The following is a 25,284-nucleotide window of genomic DNA, read 5'->3' as shown; positions in this document are numbered from 1 at the left end:
TTCCCAGTAATTTGCAGATGAGGGAGAGTTGTTATAAGGGATGAAGAAAACTTTCATGGCATGAGATGGAAATACTTAACAGCCATGGCAGGAGTTCTTTCTGGAGGAGAGCCATCCTAAAGGAGAAGATTGGTCACTACAGTCAGGCGTGTTCAAAGATTGTTTTGAGAGCCCAACTCTTCAGTTTTCCTTGTTTTATCAGATCTTTGTGCATCTTCTTGAACCAGGATCTTTAGGACTCTGAAATTAAGCTTTTCTATGTGAGAGCCTGGCCTAGCAAACGTACCTTGTTTGAAGCAGACATCAATGGATTGCTAGGCAGTCATCAATCATATTGATATGCCTGAACTGTCTCCTGTGTCTTTTTCATGCTTATTTGATTTTTGCAAACCCTGCCTGCTTGCTACTCAGGGATTCTCCAATGAGCACCCTTCCATCTTGGTCATCTCCCCAAAGCAGCTGTTCTTGTTGTTGTTTTTCTTTTTAATTTCCCCCATCTATTTTTAAGTGGCTTGCCTCTAAAGGCCTTATGATTATTTGAGTACACAGACAACATCTGTCTGCATTCTGGAGACAGGGATTTTGAAATGACAGAGGACATTTGACAGTCTGGCAAACACGTGCCTACCATACCTTCCTGAAAAAAGGAGACTTCAGCCTAGTACATCAACAACATCATCATTGAATTTCCATTTAATTGGCAAGAGTTTCATAGAAACTTGTCATTTTCTTGAATGAAAAATATCTTGCACCTGGCCAATGTTAACATGGGAAAAAATATTTATAGAGATTATCTGCAAGTTCAGGAGGTTAAGAGAAAAAACAGCCTCATAAATTAGTTACAGTCACACCATAGACCTATTCTCTATTACTTGCTTGAATTTGTCCCAGGAGTTAAATCCTTTCTACACCAACTCACTTGATACATTAAGAGTGGAACTACCAAGATTAGCAAGGACTCAACGGCTACCCATCCGGCTACAGTCCAGCAGTGTGGACTGTTGCTATCTTGGTTTCTGAGGAATATGGTCTTGGCTTCAAATACGGGGCTAGCGGGTAGCGCTTAGTGTAGTTGCACTGCTGTTGCTCCTCATCTTGTGCTATAACTGCTGTACTCCACCAATCACTACTTTGTTTTTCTTTTTTTTTTTCCTCACGAGTGCATACCTCTCCATATCTTTTTCATTCTAGTTTGCATAGTTTTTATTTATTTATTATACTGCGAGCCCACGAAACCAGTGTCTCCAAAGGATGCATTTCCTTTATTTTCCCTCTGGGCAGGTATAATACTGCCAGTAAATCTATCAGGCATAAAGTCACTAACAATAATGCATATGCCAAAATCCAGGAATTTTGCTTATACATTCCCTGTCTTCCCTTGCTCCCTTTTCATTTATTTACCTATTTGGAGCTTAGATTCTGTATACAGAAAATGTTAGACTCATTATTACACAAAACTGCTCTGGGATCATGCAGCTATTCTGAGTGTCTGCTCCCCTTTTCCTCTACCCACTCCAGCCTTCATTTTATTATCACACTCCTTTTGGGGCTCATGTACTTCACCTCCTGTCTGCTATGGAAGCAGATACCTGTCTGGAATGATTGCTCTCTGGCCAGTCTTAATTCTGAAGCTGGGGTAGGTTATGAGGGGGAAATGACACAAGGGCTTTTACATAGTCTTAGATGTCCCTGTCTGTTTACTGTCAGTTTCACATATCCAAAAACCATAAAATCATAATGCGTAGGCTGACCATTTCTCGATGAAAAGTAGTTCCCTTTATAATTGCATTTGTTTAGTAAATAAGTCCTGTTTGGACTGATTAATCAGATGTACACGCTTCTCACTTTTCAGAGGATACATTTTTGTGAAGATTGGATACCAGAAGTTTAATGTTAATGTAGTTTTTTCCTCTTTTAAATCAGGTGGCTGCTGATTGTTTTTTCAACACAAGAAATTGATGGGGTAAGTGATACAGATATTTACTTCAGAGAGTTGATAAATGGGATTTACAGTTCAAACAAGCTCAAACATTATGTATACCAAAACACCCTATAGTTGTCTAGCAAAACTGTGCTGTTTCAGTATTTCTGCACTTCTTTCTGATTTCTGTTCTTATTGCTAAGATACTTATCTCTCATGCACTACCGATTTCCCAGTTGAACCATTTTGTAATCTTCATCTTTGGATTCATTTTTTTTTTTTCATTTTAACTTTGGCATCTTTAGATGCATTCAGAAAGCTCATTTATAAAGCTCTCATGCACTGAATTCATTACCTTCCTTATGAATCCCTTCAATGGCTGTATATTATACTGTATATTTTGCTTGTGTTAGCTTTCAAGCCCTTTTAAGTTAAACTTCATCTTAAATGATATCTCTATACATTCACATCTCTCTGAAGCCACAATATCATATATAATGTATTCTCAATATCTAGTTTACCTTTCTCCCTATGCTGTCCTCCATATTACCCTGATGTTTGCAACACCCTTGCTGAAACTGAGTCCCTCTACTACTACATTGATAAACAGCTCCAGCAGCACCTGTCCTGTCTCCTTCTAATGATTGGCTTATAGAAGAACCCAACTCCCATACCTTGAACAATATTAGAAAAGGCTTTTTTGTTGTTGTTCCTTTTAGTATCCTCAGCTGCATTATCTATGAAAGTTATAAGCGTGTATTATTTCTAATGACATTATTTAATTATCTGCATGCTAATATCTTAGATGCTAATATTTTAGAAAAGATAAAAAAAAACTTGTATGAAATAAAAGAAAAACCTGTTATTTCCCCCAAAGTTGTAGAACAATATTTTTGTCACATTTCAGAAGAGAATGAGCTTGCAAGTTCTTCAGTTGTCATTTCATATAGACACTGAGAATCTGCACAAATTATTCCATGTTACATTTCCTAAAAGTTAAAAAGTGAGCAATGACCTATGCAATGATAAAGGTGAAATAAATTAAAAGGCTGAAAATATTTACTTGTTTTTGAAAATGAGCATACAAGAAGCAGGATACCAAATCTGTACATACATTTGATGGGTAGTTAAAAATAGCAATTACAAATAATTGTGTGACTCTAGTTAAAGCAAATGAATTATAATGGTTGCAGAAGCAGTCTGCTTTATTGTCTTCCGTGACCACTGTGATATTTGCCTTTTTAGCAGCAGTATTGATGGTGGATGTGCTTTTTAAAATATTTTTTTCCTAAAATAACAAAGAACAACAACATAGCTCTTACTGGAAACTTGCATTCCATTGACATTCCAGTAGAGATAAGATTTTAATAACTAGGTGAGGGACTACTGTCGAGTACATTAATCATTTCATGGGAAACCCAGTATGTGAAAGTGAAGCAGTCAGTGAGAGAGCCCATCATAACCTCTTGCTCTGAGGCTTGGGAGTACCAGATATTCTAAAAATATTATAGATAGAAAGAGCAGAGTTTTCCCTCTTTATCTAATATTTGTCAGTGTCTTTCTCCTTGAAAAATTAAAGTAAGAACCTACTGTGTTCTGATAATCATTAAAACCAGGAACAAAACAATGTTGACCTTGATAAAAATGAAATCCACATTGAACAACTATTTTCATACTATCACTGTTTATTAGTTTATTTAAATTATTTTTAAATCTTTAAAATTCTTGTCATCCTTTTTAAAATTACTTTGAGTATTTTCACTCTAAATTATATTGGAAAAATAATGCGACATTCCAACCACCTAAAAAAGTTTACAAATATATATCGTGTGGATAATTAGGATGTGTTTACTTTAATGCTAGTCAATGGGAAATTGAAAAGAGTAATAAAAAGGTAAATCGCAAGGTAAATCTACTGAATTTACATTTTCTGGTATTTTAGGTTTTCCTCAGGTATACTTTTTTCCCCTCATTTCTGATTTGTGAAATAAAATAGTCACTTCCTTGCTATTAAGAGCACAATGAGAGGAAGTTATAATACAATAATAAGTAAATTAGTAGTAGGCAATGGATAATTCCACTATGCCCTTTTTTTCTCCCCCTCCTCATATAATACAAGAGTTAAATATAAGGCCTTATTGCTGAGTGGTCATCTTGACATCTTGATATTCAGCCTCTTTTAAAATTTTTCACTTTATCTTAGTTAATGTCCTAACCTAATGGCAATGGGTTTACAAATGGTAACAGATTCAATTCTGACTTTGTTAAAATATTTCTAGATGTGACCTATTTCCATGTTTATATTTAGGTGTAATATTTAGCTTCACTAAATGAAACACAGTTAATATCTTTCACCTTCTACATCATGCTTTTGCCTATTGCTTCTGCTTTGACAGAATATTTATGCTAAGATGTCTAAGGGGATTTTAAATGAGGGTAGGGGTGTTTCATTAATTAAGCATTGGAAAAGTTTCATATGATGCTAATAGACAACTTCTAGCCCATTCAACCTAAATAAACATCAGCATAGCAAACAGGTCCTTTTTGGATTGCCACCAAGGATACTGATGCATCATCATGTTTCAGTCCTCGGAGAAGCAAAATTTTGAAGATGTGCTGCTGCTTCTGTATCACTAATATGAACAACTGTAAATAATCAGAGAGGCAGGTCACGTGCTGTGGTAGTGCAGTTCACCCTCACTTTGCCCCATGACTGGCAAAACAAAGTGCAAGCTGAGCGTGCGAGAGCAGCTTGGAGGCTCCAGTTGTGCTCTGTGCTGCCAGTGCTCACCCAGAGCGGGAGAGCTGGGTCCCGGCGCTGCAGAGAAGCGCCCTGGCCACCTCCCAGCAGCAGAGGGAGGGCATTTCTTGTGCCCTGTGCTCTCCACTGCCAGACCAGAGGACCTACTGGATTGTAGATCTTTCCCTACACATGGGAGTTACCTTCTGACAAAGCACATACCCATACCACTCCCAGGCACGTGTTTGCAAATGACAAATGACACACAAATCACCACTGTTCATCAAGAGTAGGTAGCAGGCTTGCCAGCTTGAAAGCGTGGGCATCACTCCTCTAAGATAATGGTTTTTCTCTCAGATCAAAACTATCCATTCTTCATTGTGTCAAGTTGAAGCGCTATACTGTAACCTGAGGGTTGCTGCTGAGCCAGGTTTCCTGTGTAGCAGGAAATTGCCCTGTGGCTATGCAAGGGTAGCCATATTTTTGATCTTAAATAAATTTAAAAAACCCATTTATTTAGATGATATTTGTATAGATCAAAAGGTTTAGGGCATACCTTAGCTGTATACAAAGTAATAGTCTCAATTCTGATAACATTCTGACATAGATTCCACAAAGTATGTTTAGTTTTATAACAGATAGCAATTAAACAGCAATTTCTTCCTAGTATTTTACCCTTTCAGGAATATCTAACAATTTAAAGAAAACTAATGAAATGTTCTATCATGTGATATAGTAATTGCTGTCTGCTGCATCTTAATAAATTCATAAACTTTTGATTTTTAGGGTGAATATGCATATATTGATCCATGCGGGGGACAGGATTGTTCAGTTTGTCGGTGCTTTCCAGAAAAAGGATCAAGAGTAAGTGATAAGTAGAACTACTGATAACTCTTGTTGTAAGTACTGCTTCCTTGGTACTCATCACTTCTTTCAGATCAATATGTCCAGTGAACAAAAGTAAGTGAAAATGAACAAGTCAGAATTATGCTAACCTGCTACATACAATCATTGCTCTCTATCACTGAAGTACAGCAATGGCAAAGAAAGTTAAGATCTATTGTGGGCAGGCTTGCTAGTAATTAGGTGTATAATAATCTCAGTAGCTTTGGTGGTGTTGTAAAGGAGAAGATTCTCTTGAGATTATCCTGATGCTTAGACAAAGGTTAAGATGTATTATGTATACTAAGATGTATTAAATTAAAAAAAAAATCTGTATTAATTATCTCTTAAGAAAATGCTTTTCCTTTTTAGCAGTTTTGTGAGAACTTAGGTATTTGATTATGTCATTCTGATCAGTTTATTATTTATTTACTAAATAGAAAACAAATCTGAATTGTCGTAGCCCTATAAATAATTGTAAAGTGTGAAATTAAGCTTAGGTATTTCTCTTATAATATGCTACAACTAGTAAGTTCTGCATATTCCCCGTCTTGATATTTACTTGAACACTTGTAAGAACTAGATACCATCTCTTGGAAGTGTGTGTACATTGCTATTTATCCATTGAAATATGGTCCAGCTATAGCTACTTTTTATATACTTATAGTTCTTTCTCAAAGTATGTATATAGCATGCAGTAATTATAGCAATAGCAAGTGACTTAAGTGTCATATGAGGAAAAGACTTATTAAATACCTTCCATGATTAGCGAAAAAAGGGAAAGTTTCAGTTAGTAGAAGAAAATTTTGTTCAAAGCACTCAGAGTTTAGGACTAGAAAACTTAACTACTGTGGATCAGTTTTGAGAAGTTCTCCATGTGTTTGTGTCCAACCTGAGGAAATGGCCACAGAAGCAGGGCACACCTTTTGCCTCCTGTGCTTCTGCTTGCTGCAGTCAGCTGCATGCTTTGCTGTGTCATGATCACTGCCTGGGTGTCCTTGGATACTATCCTAATCCTCCAGGATTATGTCTATATGAAAGTCCCTTGTGTTGTAGGATTTTCATAATACAGGGCCTAGGATGTGTCTATCTGTAACACTGTATTAACAAAGGGGCGTCCCAGGAAAAGTATTTTGGCTAGCAGTGTCATAGTGTCTTTCAGCGCTACTGAATAGACTGATTTGGATACCAAAAAACCCTAATCTGAAGTGTTATTTAAAAACAACTGACTTTAAAACTGGAAGAAAAAAAATGGATCATGAAATTTCTCACAAATCTAGTTCTTTCAGTAACCTAGAAGTTCTGGACTGCATGGCTCTATTCAGCCAATAATAAACACGCGCTGCACTCATGAGGGCTCATTACTAAGCTGTCCTCCCCATCTCAGTTAAACTGAGCCAAGATTCATGCATTTTCACTTAATTTTCTAATTACTTCCAAGGATTTGGATCTAAGTGCCAGATAGGCATTCTGTAGAGCAATAAATATTTTTAAAAATATTTTAAATCTGGGAATTGTACTCCATCCTAAACAGCAATACACACTGATGGATACAATATTTCCAATGTAACATGAATTTATATTCCATAAAATTATTACCATTTGTCAAAATGCGAGGGGTAAAAGGACTCATCCACTATATGTCATATATAAATAAATTTTGCCTCAGATACTTACAAATATTTTCTGTATTTATGCATAATGATGAGTTCTCTTATATAGAATTGATCAATCTTTTTTTTCTTTTTTTTTTTTTTTTTGCAGCCTATAACCATGCTCATTTCTGAACTTGGCTGGGATCTGTCTGCACTTTGACACACTGACTAACTTTGCTTCCTAGCTTTTGTGGAGACTACCCATGAAATAAAATACACGTTTATCTTATTGTCAGCTTTCTAGAACACTAAATAATGTTTTATCTACATTTTAGTCTGATTTTTGCTGCCAGGCTGGTTCCTCTGAGGTTTCCAATCTTCTCCAGTCCTCTCTTTGAAGTGCAAGAAATAGATGAACATTGAAAGACTCTGTCATTGTACAGTATGCAAGCTTAAAATTTTAGTAAGGTACAGATTATTAAATAAATCTTCTCTATAAAGAAGCCGAGATGGGGTAAGAGCGTATATTTGGTTGCTCTGTGCTTTTAAGTAGTTAGCTAGTTGTCAAAAGCAGCATGTTTCAACACATTGCTAGTGGCCACTTCCCTACATCCTTCTCAAACGCAGTTTTATAGCTTCATAGTTAGAGTGTGCCCATTTGCTGAAGGATTCACTTTGTCAGCAGACTGTGAACCAAGTTTTCTAGTTTCATTTAAGAGATTTTTGTTGACTTACAAAACACTATGACAGGTATTTGATGACATTGCCCTTATGCAAATTTTAGAATGTTGCCTTTTTACGCTTTCAGTGGAAGCATTGCTCCCTGGAACTTTAGCTGGGAAAGTACACAAGTTTTTTTCTCCCCCCCCCCCCGCCTCCAGATTTGGAGTAGAATTCCTTAACTTCTGTCCCCTAAAAAAAACAAAGACTGGGATAGTGAGAGAATAGAAAGCTGAAGTTAAACTTGTAAATATTTTTAAAGTTCCTGAGTAAACAGAATGGCTGTCAGAAGTGTCATGTGTATACTCAGAAGTTTCCATAGGAAAGCAGGACTTCAGTTCTTGCCCCAGTATCTTTGGCATAGTACACAATGAGCTTTTTTTTTTTTTTTTTTTCCTCCATGAAGTTTAGTATGATTAGTTGAAGCTGTGATTACCAGGAAAGCATAAAAAACTTGTGCAGCCAACTGTGAATGTGATGGAAATTAAGAGTTTAGCTCCTATTTCTCCACATAAAAAATCTTTTAAAATGTCAACATAGGAAATAATTTTCGCTGAAAGAGGGCAGGATAATTCAGGTTGTAGCTACAGAAGGGATGATTACTGAAGAACTGGTGGCCATAGCTGGATGATGAGAAACTAGATAAGTTGGAAGGAAAGTAGGAGCAGATATTCAAACTTGTATTCAATATATTATTTATAAACAAGCATATGTATGTACTGATTGCTATACTAGGTTTTAGAAGAGCTTGTGTACCTATTTCCCTCACCCTTAGGCAACACTGTTCTATAGAATAAAAAGATTTGAATTGCTATTCACTAGCAAGAAAGCACTGTCTGAAAAACATCCTTGTCAATATTCCTAGTAGCATATCCCATTCTTATGGCATTACAGTTAGACACATCACCATAGAATGTCAACTTATATTAGGAATACAGCCTTGTTGGAATCATTTTTGAATTATACTATTTATCTCTTGATTTTATGTCAGAATTTGGAAGTACTCTTTCTGCCATAGAACTCTGTTAAACTGTACTGTTAAGTCTCTGCATGTAGCGTGTGCCATTATACATGTTAGCTTAAGAACTAGGGAGCAATTAATGAGGAAAAAGTTGTAAGTGGGAGTATATAAACCAGTGAGCATGCTGGTCTGAACAACTGAGACTTCCTCCTACCTCTTCTCTCCCAGTCAAGATGTATAATCTTTAAAGAGGTAAGGGCAGCCCATTTTATTAATTTTAGGTGAAGAAAAATTCTTTTTCTTCTTCTGTTTTGCTCTCATACAATCCTACAGTCCTCGATTTTAATCTTCTTCTGATACTTCCCTCATCTGGTGGTGGAACCTTTCTTACATTTCACCTCTGTTCTCTAAGTCAGTTCCTTGATAACTCTATCAGAGGTGTTCAGAAATGCTGGATGCTCCAACAGAATTTAGATAGTTAAAAAGGAAAGTTTGCAGTTAGCACTGACGGATTATAAACCTGTCCTGTGGCGACCCCGCAGTTTTATCCCATTCAATTCTTTGGCTTTGTTGATAGAGTTAAGTAGATTTAGAAAGCAAGCGTCTATTCATGACCCAACCTGATCTAGCTTCTGCTATGAGATCATGTGAAATGCCTGGAGCAAAGTGAATAGCAAATATAACTCAGCAGGACTGATGTTCATTCTTTTGCTTATAAAGTGAGTGGCCTGTTTTCACGGTAGTTTCAAAATTGTCCTTGATGCAATATAAGAGAGAACCTAGAAAACATATCAAGAAGTTCTCGCAATTGGGGGCATATGAATTACAAACAATAAACATTCATGCAAGATACTGAATCAATTTGTTGTCAAAGGTAAGTTAGAAAGTCAGCTGATGTATATACATCTAGGGTAGCGAGGTAAAAAGTAGCGAAGTTTAACTCTGTGGTAGGTTGGTCCTCTGGCATCACTACTCTTATCACATTCTGATTATAGTTCCTGTGCGTTAACCAAGGCTAAGTTATAGAACAGTATGAATTAATTTAAGATCTACTAACTGGAAAATTGTGCAAGTTCTGTCTGTTTTCATGACCAAGAGGCATTTATTAAACCATGCCTATTTTCATGCTAATATGCTGTTAAAATTTTGTGTATGTAGAACATAAGTGTCAATTTGTTATTCATATGGAATATCCAACATTGTATTTGAGTTCCAAAACTGCATTCTAGGAAGCAAATACAAAACCTATTTTGGACATCAAAAACACATGTTTTAGCTGAATCTACAGTTAGGGATGCACCTCAAATTTGGCCCACTGTTTGCTTCATACTCTTGGATCCTTTTTCTGAAATTCTGAAGCTAGTGTTTCTGAAGTGTTTCTATCATATTTCACAGAGATTAGGTGAGAAATATGCAACAGCAGCCCTGGAAAAACTAGGCCCCTGGACCTATATCTGAAGCAGACCACAAGTCTATAAATGGGCCCTAGACAGTTCTCTGGTTTCAGGAGTTCATATTTGAACTGGTAGAGATTGGAGCATGTTTACTTGGATATGGAATTAGGAACAGCATCACTCTAGTTTCCTCGCTGTAAGGTTTCTTTGAGGTGGTTGTTTTTCATACAACATGTCCACCTAGAAGACCTGTAAATTAGCAATTTTCCTATTAGATATGTTTCATAATTTCCCCAAAGTTTTGATTATGATAAATAATCTCTTATTTTGTCCTGAGAGATCTTATTTCATATGTTCTTTCCTCAGTAATTTTGGTTTGTCCCATCATATTAAATACAATATTTTTGCTCAGTTACTGAAGATTTGGCAGCCTTCTACATACTGAAGAAGACTGAGAGATTGCAAAGCTCTATAAAACCATTCATCTTCATAAATCTATGGGACACAGATATTGCCAATCCGTAACTTTCTTTTCAGAATCAGAAGAGGAATAAATTTGATTTTGTTAGTAAATCTGATGTTAATTATTTGTGGTCTAAAATGCCCCATTTGCAGCTCTCTGCTTTTAGCCATTAACAGTTTTTAAGAGTTTCAGTGCTAAATTCTCACTCAGTTTTTCTAACACAATAGTGACACCCACTGGCTTAGTGGATGCTTTTTCTCTTCATAGTTGCACAGGGTTGAAAACAAAAAGATGGACACTGAAAAAGGTTTTCAGCTCTTCCCTGTGCTTTGTAATGCTTTAGTGAATTATCACTGTAAACTCTAAGCTGCATTGCCAGGCAGTATGTTCCTGTAGCATTTTGAATCATTAGAAAAAATGCAGAAAGAGGGTAAAATTTTCAAATAAGGTGCTGATACGATTTACATGCAGAGACCAGTCAAGCTTTACATCTTACTGTTGCATTTAACCAACTCAAAATCTGTGCATAGGAAGACGTTACCTAATATTTAAAAGTCATTAAGTGATCTGCTGTTTCTGGACAAACTGCATATAAAGTATATCCTATATATTAGAATAAATCTGTTACCATTTAACTCACAAAGAAAATTGTTTTAGTAAAAATAAGAGAATGGATTTAATGCTAAATAGCTGTATGTTCTCATCTGTATCTCATGTTCATAAACTTAGTATTTAGAAAGTAGTTTTTGGAACTGAAATAAAATTATTTTGGTCCCAGTTCTACGTAGCTACAGTGGAGAAGGAGCAGACACCTTACAGCCTCTGGAAACTGAGCCTTTGCCCTCTGGGATAGACTCACTCTTCCAAAAGTGGAGAGGAAATGGGTGGAGCTCAGAGGAGGAGCAAATGCTGCCATCTCACTGAGCAAATCACATAGGAAAATATATGTCTGCAAATGCCTGTGTGTTATCCACTGTTGCCTCTGTATTACTCCCCTTCCTTCCCTTTTCCTTCTGCCTTGGTAATATCAGAAGGACCCTGGTTGCATGACAGAATAATACAAAAAAAAAAAATCTGCATTCATGTAGAATGAAAAAGAGCACTATTATTTACCTAGGACCCAGGTCTGTGAATGAGTTATTTTCATTTTTGTTTGTGTGAACAGAAGATAAATGCAATTTACAAATCATTTAAACCTTCATATAGACTATAACCTATGGCACTGTTCTAACTGAAAGGAATAGCTGAGCTTCTTTTGACTGGATTAGCAATGAGAAGAGAATCACAGAATTTAGTCCAGTAGCATGAGCCAAAATTTCCCAGTGATTTGTGATTTTTTTTTTTAGATTTTTTTTTTAATCCCCCTTTCATTTCCAGTTTAAGACTCCTTTAAAATATCTGATTTTTAGGTACTTAGTGCTCATAGCACTCAAAAACAGGTGCTCTGAGGTATCTCACTCCAGGGCAACCAAAATGAGGTGTCATTCCAAAAAAAACCTTGGCCGTTGGCCTCTCTAAACAGTATTAAATGCTTTGCTGCATGATTCTGAAGTATTTGCAATCTTAATCTTAGGAAGCATGCTTAATTAAAAAAAATACAGTCTTGTTTTGTCTAAAGTCAGCTTCTTAATGCAGGTCAAGCCCAGGATATGCTAAAACAACAGACCATAGTCTTGGCATTGGTAGTTCCTGACCTAGACAATTAACAAGGCAGTGAAATCCTAAAGGAATTTATTGGCATCAGATGGCAGAGCAGGCATAATATTCTGTCCATTTTAACTGAGCTAATTTGTCATTTTCACATGAGCATGACTACCTTCATCCTCTTTATTTGGACAGCTGTCCTTTACAGTGGTAGTCACATTGGATGGGCACAAATAATAGATGTGATAATAGATGTTATGACATGGTATCAGTTTGGTCTTTACAAAGTCATTATCAGTCACTATCAGACTTTGAACTGAAAGAAAGAGAGACAATCCACAGGCTTCACATGGCATGCTAAAGTTGTATCAGCTGTCAAATCTATTGTGAATTCTGGATTCAGTGATTACTTTTTTTTGACTTCACTACCTCCTATTGAAGATATAACCCTGAAGCAATTAAATACACAAGGTAGAAACTAACTTAAGACATTTTATCAGCCTAAAAGGCCACTTGTCCTGGAGGTGTTCATTCATCAGTCGTAGAGGTTAATTAGAATTCATGCAGTGTCTAAGGTTTTCTGAGTACTGTGAAAAATCAAATGTCTTTAAGTGTCTAAAGAATATAAATAACATGATTTGAAAATTTTCTTTCAAATCCTGAAAGCAGAGCATGTACAATATGAATTAAAAATATTTAAGTTGCTCCAGAAGCTTCATGTCAAACTATACTGTTAATGCTTAGAGTATGCGTGAAAAATAGCTAATGCCTTTTCCCCCCCCCCCCCCCATCCTGTTAATGAGTGCTGTGTTTTAACAGCTAATTCAGAATGAGAAATATTACTTCTCCCGGTAGAAAGAATGGTTGAAACAGTTGTATTTTATTATGTTACTAGTCCCATTCATTTTGTTTTTTCACAAGCTGCAGTTGTTCATGGAAGCAAACATTCAAATTCAGTAACACCACCCAGACTCGTAACTTGAACATTGTTCAAAAGAATTCAGAATCAGAAGAATCTACTTCCACTAGTCCTGAATTTGCATAATATTTTACAATGTTCAAGTTACAATTCTCTGGTTATTCTAACTGTTGCTCAAGACAACTTGCTGATTCTGCCCGGGATTTTTTTGCATGACATTGCTGGCAGCAAAATCAAAGCTCAAGTGAGGAGAATCAGAAAAGACCAAAAGAATGCGAGTTACACAGGATGTTTTTCGCAGTCCTCTCTTACCATTATTTGCAGGAGTAGGACTTCTTTTCCTAGTCCATTGGCTAAACTCCTCATAGCTTCAGGGCCATTAGTGATCCGGACATGACTCTGGTATTGCCTACGCCAATAATATGTTTTTGTACCAAGCATTAAAGTGTAATTTACTCCAAACTATTTCTTTGCTAATTTGACAGAATGATGCATCCTCTACCTTTCTTAACTTCATGCCCAAAATATCAAGTACCATTTTTATCATTTTTAGAAGAAAAATAAAAAATAAATTAATAAAAAAGAAAATATTGGAGTTACAACTAGACTTAGAGTTATTTAAAATGTTTACTCTGAGTGTAATACAGCTTATTGCTTCCAAGTAATCTGACTCTCAAAGCCAACAGAACTGTCTACAAACACCTTTGATTTCTGACATGTTGTTTTTCTTCAAACTATTCATAGAAATAAATGTATTGTCCACTGTTTCAGTGGATGGAGATTGTACTGAAAAAAATGGTAGTGCCCTGAGTGGTCTTAGAGCTGTGTGCTTTTCTCTGGAAAGCACAGGGCTCAGTTTTGTTCTTTCTTTCAGTAATGCGATATAATTAATAAGTTAATTCTGAAAAAGAAAGCAAAGCACTCTTCAACTGAAAGACAAAACAAGTTAGGGCGAAACAAATATATAGAAATGCTAAAGATAAGAAATAAAGACCTGTAAACACACAGGATTTGTAGGGTTAAAAGCACAGACATTTCATATTTCAAGCTTGATTAATTAGAAATTATTTTCTCCAGTACTTATAAATTTATGACTTAGATGTTTAGCAGCACAGAACAAAATCTGCAACAAAACCAAAGCAGTCTCGTACCAACCCTTCAGCCAAAAACAATCCAGCTGCTCTTTGGCTTGGGAATCTTTGTTACTTATGGAGTACGGATATTGCCTTGGAAGAATTGGTAAAAAACAGATATAATGGTTGGTATGGTAATGTAAATACAGTAACTTGCAGTAACAGTTACATACAGATAAATGAGACTCTGTACCCTCTTTTTAATATAGGTAATACGATCTGTTACATAAACATGCTTGCTAATAACTACCCTTTTTCCTGTTGCAAACTTTGAAACTTAAAATGAGGCATTAAAATCTCAGAGAGATGACACAAGATATTTGAGCTAAAAACTTACATTATGATTTGAAAAAAAGAATGAACTTTCTCAATTTATATACAAAGTCCTTCTGCCTAAGATGAACCACCACTTCTCTGGTGGCAAAAATGTGATGCTTGGTGGTGCCCTAGGCTTGCAGAAGGTACTGCTTACCTATGGAAAAACTGCAGGTCTTCCTGTCTCTCCCAAGTATCTCAGAGGTGGTGCTGGACACCTAATTCGTGTGAAAAAAACTACCATCCCGAGGAACTTTTTAAATTAGAAGCTGTGATCCTGTAGTATCTAATGCATGTAAAAGACCTGCAGTCTGTACAGCAAACTACTTCAGCTCCTGAGTATGTGTGCATTATAAGCCTTATGTTAGCCCTAGAATCATCTCCAAAACACTCTGAGATTTACTGCATTATTCACTTTCTTCTTTGGATTCTTTTCAGGGTCAGCCTGGTGAGTTGGGAGCTCAAGGTCCCATTGGATCCTTGGGATCTACAGGACCAGCTGGTCTGCCAGGTGAAAAAGGTCAGAGAGGTGAGAATGGGCAACCTGGGCCAGCTGGAGGAAAAGGTGATAAGGTAGGAAACACCACAGACAGTTCTTTTGAGTGCATGCTATATATAATAGTAAATATTGCCAAGTAAAAAAGAACCTGAATGATAAAAAAGCATTTGCCATACCCTGCTCTTGCTCGCATAAAATTGTCGTTGAAATCAATTACGATGTCTTGGAAAAAAATTATGTGGGAGATATATGCTCTATTAGAAATGTCAGAAGAATAAATAAAATGAAAGAGATCACACTCTAATTGACACACACTGTATCATCATTATTAACCTCAGCAAGTGCTGTGGAAGGAATGTGGAGCTTGGGGGAAGACAGTGTGGTGCTTCTAAAGCAGTGTTGTACACTAAGCAAAACATTGCCACTTTGTGATGGGAGTATAACTTCTTATCTTTCATAGTTGTACAATACCTCTGCTTTGCCCTTGGTGCTTTATATCAGTTTCAATGGTCTCATTCAAAGGTCAATGTCTGTCATTCGTGAGATGTAAGCCGTGCTGCTGTACGTACAGAAAATGCCCTGCTGGTATTGCCAGAACTGGAGAAGAGTTCTGAAGTGACCTGCACAATTATTTTATATGTTATAGCCATATGCTATGTGTAGTTTTACTGTCTTCAGAAAATGATTTTGAGCTTAAGAATTTGACATTTGCCCAGGACCATGTGTATTTGTGTAGCAACTGAGTAGTTTCATGCTAAGGCTGTGCACCTTTTGTCAGATACTTACTTCTGATTGCAATATAACTCAAACTCATGACTGTAAACAAGACTGTTTCTTCCTTCTCACTATATAGTGTCATGTATTACTGCTTTTCATTCTTTTTAAGGGTTAATGACATCAACAGCTTTGTTTTTCTGTGTCACCTATTTTTTAGGGTCCCACAGGAGTCCCGGGATTTCCTGGTTTAAATGGTGTTCCTGTATGTATTGAGTGAACATTGCTTCATAAAAATTATAATCTGTAAAGTCATAGCAAGTCCTCTTATAGAATAATGTATTCCATAAATTAGTAGGTCTTATACCTGTTATTAACGTCACCTACAGCATTATACAGCTTGCAAAAATGTAAAATAGGTGTTAGCAATTGTGTTAATAAACTCCACAGAGTCCCTATAGAGTAAATCATTCTTATGGAAAGAGTGGTAGTGAAGGCAGAAACTGGCCTAAATTCATAGAGCAGATAAGTGTCAGAGCTAGGAAAAATTATGAGATTATTTTTTCAGGCTCTGTAGCAGGCTGCTTTCTGCAGTCGTAATTCCAAATGTATCTCCAATCATGTATCCTTTTTTTGTTCAAACTTTTTGATTTTTGCCTGAAGACCTTTTGCAGGAAAAAAGCAACCACTGAGTTCAGTGAGATTTACCTGCATAGGGACTGAACAAGTAAAGTCGGTCTTAGGCACATATTTATGTGTATGCGATTATGCATTTTTGTGACCGTAGTTTTCATTGTGAAAATGGTGTGCTAGAAGATCCAGTATTTTGAAAAATACCGTGTATTATAACTGAATTCATGCAGCTCAAAGTAAAAAATGTTGAATTTTGAATGTGAAAACAGAAGCAGAAACTAAAGGAATGCCTTAGCCTCTGCTTGTCAGCTGTCTATACTTAACAATAGGAATACTGCCAGAGTGTTTGTATAATATGCAGTTCACAAGGCTAAAATTTAGCACAAGAAAGAAGAGTCCTCAATAAACAGGTATCCTTTTCATGGAGAGAGGAAAAAAAAAAAAAAGACCACATACTTTCCTGATCATTTTCCAGAACACTTTCCTGATCATTTTCCAGAAGAACAATAAAAAATTGCGGCAAATTTATTTTTTCCCTACCAAAATTTTCAATTGTCATAATTATATTTTTTCACGTGGAAAGAACATTCCAAGGGAATTTTTCTCGCTGCTTCTAGTGAATGGTGTCTCATTTGCAGTACTATTGAATATTGAATATCCAGTCTGGATATTGGTTAATTTGTACTAGGTTGAAAAATCAGCTCCTTGGTTCCAAAACATACAGTTATATTTCCTTGCAGTCATGGTATGTTCAATTTAATCTCTGTCCTGTTTTTCATTATTTTGTCCTAATCGATTAAAAAAATATGAGACTGCTTAAGATGACATCTGTGTGTGTCTTTCAAAAATAAAGCTATGTGATTCTTAGGCAGGATGGCTTTTCCTTACAGCCTACAAGAAAGGCTGTAGGCTCTTTCTTTTCTACAAGAGAGATTAGAGGTGTGAGGACTAGAATTTGCTTTCCTTGAGAAAAATAGCGTGTTATTTGCTGACGGAAGTAAAAGCGGATACTTTCTGCTCTTATTTGCACAGGTCTTTCGATCCTGTGGTGTCCCTGTCATATTTGTTAAGCATCAAAGAACAAGATATGAAAAATTTAGGGTCTAGATTCTTCACCTGTTATACACACACACACACACACACACAAGTACTATTGATCACAACAGAAAACATTTCTAATCCTAAAAAGTATGAAGTTGAGAAAATTGTGAGGTGTGCTCTGTTGCTGTCCAGGGATATTTGTCTCAAATATTATGTTCAGTAAAAAAGTAGTTCCCTATTTATAAAGTTTTAGCTGTAACAAATATTAAACTGTCTGTCAGGGATTACCAGGAAGTGAAGGACCCCTGGGTAAACGTGGTTTGGATGGCTGCAATGGCTCAAGAGGAGATCCAGGATTCCCAGGCGAAAATGGATACATTGGACCAAGAGGTCATTATGTATGTTACAAGAATTCTTACTGTTTATTGATGATGTATATCTGCATTTCCTCTCCAAGATAACAGGCCTTAACATGGAAGGAGCTTTAGCCTATGGCACTAGCTTTAGGGCTGCAGATACTTGGGCTCATCTGCTGTATTAGGATATTTTTCTCTACTGCACCATTAAGTTGCATACAACTTTCATTCTTACTAAAGCTAAAGGGAATATAAGACACTTGGTAACTTGACAGATATAAATTTGAATATTAAATAAGTTCTTTTATCCTTAAAGTATATTTGTCTAACTTAAGAGTTAAGTTCCACTTTATTTCCCTCACACATAACCATACCAAAGCCAGTAGCACTTTAAGAAAGTATCATTGAGAAGGAATACCTCAAGACCATTGTACCATTTGAAAAATCTTAATAGCAGGGATACATCTGAGAGGACTCAGCAGTTAGCAAAAGTTTCAGCAAGTATAAATCTGTAACAGTTGAAGATTTTCAGTGGTAGATCACACAATTATATCAATGAATCTCTTCCAGACTTCTGGCCTTAAAGCTGTAAGCGGCCGTGTGCCGCTCCTCACGTGTATCTACTCACAACTGCCGTGTGCATAGCCAGGCTTGCCTGGGTGTCTGTCCAAATACATAGAGATCCTTTTAGTTAAAATGGTTAAAGTTAGCACTTCTATATTGGTCACTTTTCCTGTTAAACGATTTTAAAAATGCTTCCCATTTTAAATTTTTAGTCTGGCAATGCCTTATTAAAGAAGATAAAAAAAACACCTATCTGTAAATCTAAGTCCTATCTGTAAAATGATATAAATTGCTATAGATCTAAAGAAATTGTTCTGAACATATCTAGTCCCTAACTTTTTGCAGAAACAGGTTTTAGTTCTGAGTGACTAATATAGCTCATTAGTTGGTTTAGGAGCTTGCCTAAAATTTTCTAAATAAAGCAAAAAAAGCCAACTGCACATTAAATTAAAGTCAAATATGTTTACTAGGAGATAAACAACATGCTGATTCATCCCTAGGCAATAAAAAACTGTGCAAACGGTGAGATAACAAGACAACATTATCAAAATATAAAATATAGTAAATAAACAGAAAAAGCATTTCCAGTCTTGGACCTACCATAGAGTCTATTGAACTCACAACCTGATAAAAAAAAAAAAAAAAAAAAAGAGATAATCTGATGTACTACACCTCAGAAGGTAACCTTGTTATCCTCCAAAATGGTAAAATGGCTTCTGCTTGCTTTTCCTTACTTATTACATCTTTCAAAATGAAATTCGCCACAGTTACATACAAGGAAAATGAGACACTGGACAAATTATAGCACAAATCCTCCAACTCCAGGAGCATGCGTTTGGGCAGAGCTGGAAAAGTATTTGCAACTTGAAAAGGAATGGAGACACAATAGGCATGTAGACTTAGATATTCACACTAAAACTCCAATGCAAATTATTTGACTGCCCAGAAAAGCAAAACATTGCAGCTACATTTGCTCATGTACAAGAATGTCATTCCAACCTCTCTATGCAAATTGCCTGTTTTAAAATCAATTTGTTGCACCAAGTACCATCTTGACTATATATTACAGCTATTTTTTATATTTTAATATAAATATAATTTTTAATATAATAATAATTATATATATGTTTTTCCTAATTAAAACTTTGTCTCTTATAATTTTATGTAATGCTACATGCATACTTGTCAGCTTTACTTCTGTTATCTTTTAAGATCTGCACATTTACCTCCTGAGTAACTTGGAAAAGAACAGGGTTTCTATTTGTGAGAGCTTTTAAGTCATGTAGAGGGTAACAAACTGAATCTACTAAGGATATTTGATTATGTAAGAGATGAGATGTAAAATGTGTTTAGAAACATGAGTTAAATAATGCAAAGACAAATTTATATTTTCCTGTTGCAGCTGTTTGACCTGCTCTCTGTACACAGGCTACTGTAGATATATGCAGCTGCAAGCAGCTGTAACTCTCTTCTCTTTGTTGTTGCATTCCAGGGGTAAAGACTTTATCTATCTTATTCTGATTCAGGATTTAAACAGCCACATAAATATCAGCAAAACGATACAGCTTTAAAGAGGTTAAATTCTGTGAATAACAGTACCGAGTTTATTGAAGCCGACAGCTAATTGGCTATAGATTCCAACTAATTATACTCACTACATTTGGATATCTTGTGAAAAACTTTAGAAGGAACGCCTCTATATATCCATTTTTAAATATGTAGCATGGACATAATATTTAAGTAATAAAATAAGTTTTGCAAAAGCAGTCATCATTCCTTCTAAGACAGATTGAGGTTTTGAGGGTGCTAGGATAGACTAAGTTATGTAACTCCACTGCAAGTAGCATTAAAACTTAATTTTATGATAAACAAGGCCTTTCAGTGTTGGATTTACATTTTTTTGTAAACTGTGAAATGTATTTACTAATGTCTGGAAATGTTAAATATTAGGCATGTAAAGCCGTCCATGCTTTCAGCTTTTTAATGCAGAATTAACGTAGCTTCTTCTAAACTGTGGCATGAACTTCGGAGAAATAGAGCGCATAATAAATAAAGCCACTGACCCAGTGAAATAAGAGACTGCAATACCAATAGAAAGGCCAAGTTTGAAAAGACTCTAGAATGTACCCAAGAGCTAAGGAGTCCCTAACAGGGCAGAAGTCCAAAAGCTGTGAGGAGCTGTTTTGCTCCCTGGCAAGAAGGGAATTTTACATTTAAGGATCTTGTTAAATAGAAGAACTGCAAAATGCTGATGAAGCAATAGTGGTTCTTATGGATTACCTAGCGATACGTGAACACCAGAAGAACACAGCCAAGGGAAATACCAATGAATCTCTGCTATCAGAAAGCAGAGCAGAATATTTGACAAGATTTTTTTTTTTTTTTAATTTTAAAGGGGTATCCAGGACAAAAAGGAGAAAAAGGAAATTCAGTATATCTTTCCCATTTTGGAAAAGGACCTCCTGTGAGTATAGGATTACAAACTATATATATATTTATATATATATATATATATATATAAAAAACAAAAATATGTATGGCATATTTAATTATTTTCAAAAATCCTAACTGTTTAATAAAGCTTGCTGTAAGCAAGCTTAATGCAAATATACAACTTGATCAGATAGTTTAAGATCTTAAAAATTATAAAGCTACAAAATTTCCACAATTAAAAGTCAAAGATTTTTTAATAAGACTTAACAAATCATTAATTTGTTAAATGACTGTCATTACAGGGAGACAGAGGTGATCCTGGACCTCCTGGCATGCCAGTAAGTACAGTCAGCAGGATTTATACATACATTTTACATATAATAAAGCAATATTAGGATTTCTCTGTGCCTTTCATAAATAGCAATATTCAAAAACACAGTATAGCAAAAATTCAGTTCCTATAGATTGCCTCCATGGGTAGCTCTTGCTTGCTCAAAGAAGCAAAAATGAACCTTGCCCCATGCTGCACTGTGGTTTGGGCTGAAGCACTGGCAAAGCACTGGACAACTGTTACACCTGATATATTCAAGTCTGTCAATTTTTTTTTGAGATTCAAGATGCAAAGAGCTGTAACACTTTCTTCAAAAATATCTTTGGGATCTTCCAAGAACATGTAGCATTCTACCATATTTTGGCCATAAAAATACAACAGAGGTAGGAGAGAGGATTTAACGCGGTTACCGAGCTCTTATAAACTCACACTCTTATGACTCTGGGATCTTTTTTTAGACTCTCCATAAAAATATTAATTGATGAGCTATATCAAGTTCCCACACTCTAGAACAGCTGCTAAAAAGGTATTTGTTCAATCCATTGATACTGTATAACTTTACATTGCTCAGTATCGGTACAGTACCATCCAAAAACTAGTGCAGAACTATTCTAGTGACCATTACATTTCAGGAGAGGTATAAACCTCAGGCCAAGGATACCTGGGGGGAACGCAGTCAGTGGCCTGTAGACTGAGTCCAAGCAATACAGGCATTTTAGAGAAATTGCTTTTGTGAAGAAAAGGAAAAGCTTGTAGTTTTTTCACAAAGAAGTCTTTTTTTTTTTTTTTTCCATCTTTTTTCAGGGACCTAGAGGATCAAGAGGTACTACAGGCCCATCTGGATACCCAGGCCAACCAGGCTTGCCTGTAAGATCACCACAGTTACATAGCCTCATATTTTCAGGACATGCACAAATTCCAGTCTATTGCTGTTAGAACTTGTTTTATTGTCAATTAAGGCAGTATGAATTCAAGTCTAGACATCATTTCTGAGGTAGCTGATAAAAAACCGAGTTTCTTCCCTTACCTTGTAAGTTTGGAACTATGAGAATTGGGGTATCCGTTGTTCCTTCCCATGCCTATGTGACAGTGTTTCACCCTGGCAGCTAGAAGAATGCTAGTAGTGCTCTCTCCTTTATTCCTCTTCCCCAAGCCCATCTTGGGAGACAGGAAAAGGGAGCCTTTCTGAAAGTAGCAACCAGGTGAGGTAAATTGCAGGTGGAGAGGGGTGCATCCCAGGTGGAGATTCTAACCCTGTGTGATGCTGTCAAGTAGGTATAATTTTCAAAAGAAAGCTGTCTTTTTATGTGAGACATCCTAACTTTTCTTCTCTTTCTTTTAAAGGGTACACCAGGTTTCCCAGGTTTCCCAGGTGAACAGGTAGGCAACTTTTTTCCTGAAGCTGTTAGTGAGATAATGCATTAATTCATACAGATCTTGAAACATCTCTTGTGGTTGTTATCAGGTTTTTTGATGCTTTTTGAATTAAATTCTGTTATCAGGATTTTCTGATTATCTGTAAACTGTGTATGTTTTTTGTCAACTAGGGAAATCCAGGCATTGGAGTGGATGGACAGAAGGGGGAGCCGGTAAGAAAACAAATGGTATTAAAGCTGTCTTTGCTCTAGAATTAGAAGCACATCCTAAGAAATTAAGTTCCATTTATTGAAGATCTCCTGAACAGAAATGCATGTTTGAGTTTTTGTTGGTTTGACTATACACAGGTGTGTGGGTTCCATGTGGATCTTTGGATTTTCTGATCTTGCAGTGATTCTGTAAGAGCAGGAGAAGCACATAGCCTTATTTCCTCTCCCCGTCTCCACCTTTGAGCATATTCATGGCTTCCAACACCAAAGTAGCATATTTGACTTTTCTTTCATGAATTGGTCTAATCGCTTTTTGGAATCCATATAGGTTTATAATATGCATAACTTTCCATAGCAAATCTCCTGTTTACATGCAGGAAGCCATATGCTCAAAGGCTTCAGGTTGGAACGTGGCAGCAAAGAGTGACAGTCATGTAACTGGCTCAGAGCTGGAACCATGACTTCAGAGCTCTCATTTATTTCCTTAACTGTAATATTATTTTTTAATGATGGGAGAGAATAGAAGTGAATTAAGATTTTCAGCCATGCTCATCGGGGAAGAATGTAGAGAAGCTTACAGACCTCAGTACAAACCCTGACTTATCTGCACGTGTTTAGTGAGTAAAGAAATACATAAGAAATACATAATTCTGCAGTACAGTATGCATGCTAAGTCTCACTGAATTGCTGCACTGAACAAAAACTTTCCTTCTGCTGTTCCTCTGACTTCTGCAGGGTGATGTTGGACTTCCTGGGCCACCAGGCTCACCACTGTTAATTGGACCTCCTGGAGCTCAGTTGTTCAAGGGAGAAAAGGTGTTAATCTCTATTTGCATTTAACTGTACTCAACTTAGCAAGTACAAGCCTGTGATGTAGTTTTTGCAATGGAGTCATACATAGGACATACCTTGCTGTAATAAACCATCACCTTCAGTAGAAAACCCGTTCGGCACCCTTCCCACAGGCCTTGAAGCTCATTGCCTGGGAGATGGCTCTTTATCACAGTAAGGAAAGTTAAATGGCACATAGGCATATCATGCATATCCAAATACACTTAGAAGCTTTTCCTGTACACTTAGGGTCAAAAAGGACTTCCTGGGGTTACGGGATATAGAGGACCACGTGGACCTAAGGTAAGTAATGTGATTTTTTTATATGCAACAGTTTTATGTTCCTTGACCTGTAAGTGAATAATTGAAGCACTGCTGTATGAAATAAATCCCACTAACTTAACCTACCAAGTGAAACAAGTACTATTAATGTAATATATACATAACCTAATAAACATGCACATAAAATAAAGTTTATAACAGCACTTTACCAAGCATTTTGCTTAAAGAAAGTGTTTTGAATGTTTCAGGGTGTATCTGGGAGAGGAGAAAAGGGTGAAAAAGGTATTCCTGGATTCCTTGGAGTACGGGTAAGAAAGCAGAATAAACTATTTCCCAAAGTCAGTATGATTATTTTAGCAAATATTTGATGGTTAGATTAAGTAAGTTTAATTTAAAAAAGATTTTTTTAAACAAATTTGTCTTTCGATCTGAAGTATTTATACATTTTTTGCTCTGGGAGTCACCTCATCCCAGACGTAAGCATAAAATCATATATATTTTCTGTCCCTGGAAAGACAACAAATCTGGGGACTTTGCAATAAATATTTAGTATTGCACAAAGCTACTGTGATAACACAGTACTAACACTACTTTTAATGTATTTAGTACATACTGGTGTCAAGTGTTTGCAGCAGTTTCCACCTGATTTGCATAACAGTGCTCACATGGAGCAATGTGTCTGCTATTATGCTTGGTACAATATAATAAAAATTTAAGTGAAGACTTTCTGGCTATAGTTCAAATTCATGCCCATGCACAATAGTTGCAAATGCTAACTACTGGGAAATATTATGCTGGGTAATAATTATCTAAGGAATATTAAGTGTTCGGGTGTGGTTTCGAATAGCCTTTCACTGTTTTAGTTTTCAATCTGCTTGCTTTTAACAGGGTAGTCCTGGATCTTATGGACCTGCAGGGGTTCCTGGAATAAAGGTAAGAAATAAAGTCTAAGCAGCACACTGAGCAGTGGAATCAGTGAGGACTGATTTCCTATGGATTTGTGTAGATTTGGAATTTCTTGATGCTTGATAGCTCATACTGCATTCCCTCATTTCTCCCCTGCTGCTGTTGCCACTAAGGTTGTATGACCTCCTTCTCCTTGGAACCTCTGCCCTCTCTGAAATTGGGCAGAAGTTGGCAAAGGTATCCAAAGTTGTGAGCGAAAGGAATAGCAAGTGGAACATGCAGATAGCATGATAGAAAAGTTACATACCTTGGCAAGTTTTGTCACTTTGTCTTACATATATATTTTGTTTGCCTTTCTGGCTCATGAAATTCTAGTTTTGCTGTTAAGTCTGTGAAATGTTAGTTATGAGCTTACAACATC

General features: G+C 36.3%; 1 protein-coding gene across 1 annotated transcript in view; it reads left to right on the top strand.

Annotated features, from left to right (window-relative positions):
- The window catches only part of COL4A4 (collagen type IV alpha 4 chain), a 58,139-nt gene that overhangs the window by 597 nt on the left and 32,258 nt on the right, over positions 1-25,284 (top strand). The window contains exons 2-15 of the mRNA XM_088528514.1: positions 1,924-1,963; positions 5,448-5,525; positions 15,126-15,260; positions 16,121-16,165; positions 17,856-17,972; positions 20,890-20,958; positions 21,230-21,265; positions 22,063-22,125; positions 22,603-22,638; positions 22,806-22,847; positions 23,580-23,660; positions 23,925-23,978; positions 24,206-24,265; positions 24,846-24,890. Coding sequence (XP_088384640.1) covers positions 1,924-1,963; positions 5,448-5,525; positions 15,126-15,260; positions 16,121-16,165; positions 17,856-17,972; positions 20,890-20,958; positions 21,230-21,265; positions 22,063-22,125; positions 22,603-22,638; positions 22,806-22,847; positions 23,580-23,660; positions 23,925-23,978; positions 24,206-24,265; positions 24,846-24,890 — 901 coding nt within the window. The remainder of the gene's footprint in view (positions 1-1,923; positions 1,964-5,447; positions 5,526-15,125; positions 15,261-16,120; positions 16,166-17,855; positions 17,973-20,889; positions 20,959-21,229; positions 21,266-22,062; positions 22,126-22,602; positions 22,639-22,805; positions 22,848-23,579; positions 23,661-23,924; positions 23,979-24,205; positions 24,266-24,845; positions 24,891-25,284) is intronic.

This window comes from Tinamus guttatus, unplaced genomic scaffold (assembly GCF_059628265.1).
Source record: "Tinamus guttatus ecotype Peru unplaced genomic scaffold, ASM5962826v1 Tinamus_guttatus_pri_ptg000311l, whole genome shotgun sequence".
Classification (NCBI taxonomy): Eukaryota; Metazoa; Chordata; class Aves; order Tinamiformes; family Tinamidae; genus Tinamus; species Tinamus guttatus.
This window is presented reverse-complemented; position numbering and strand designations above follow the sequence as displayed.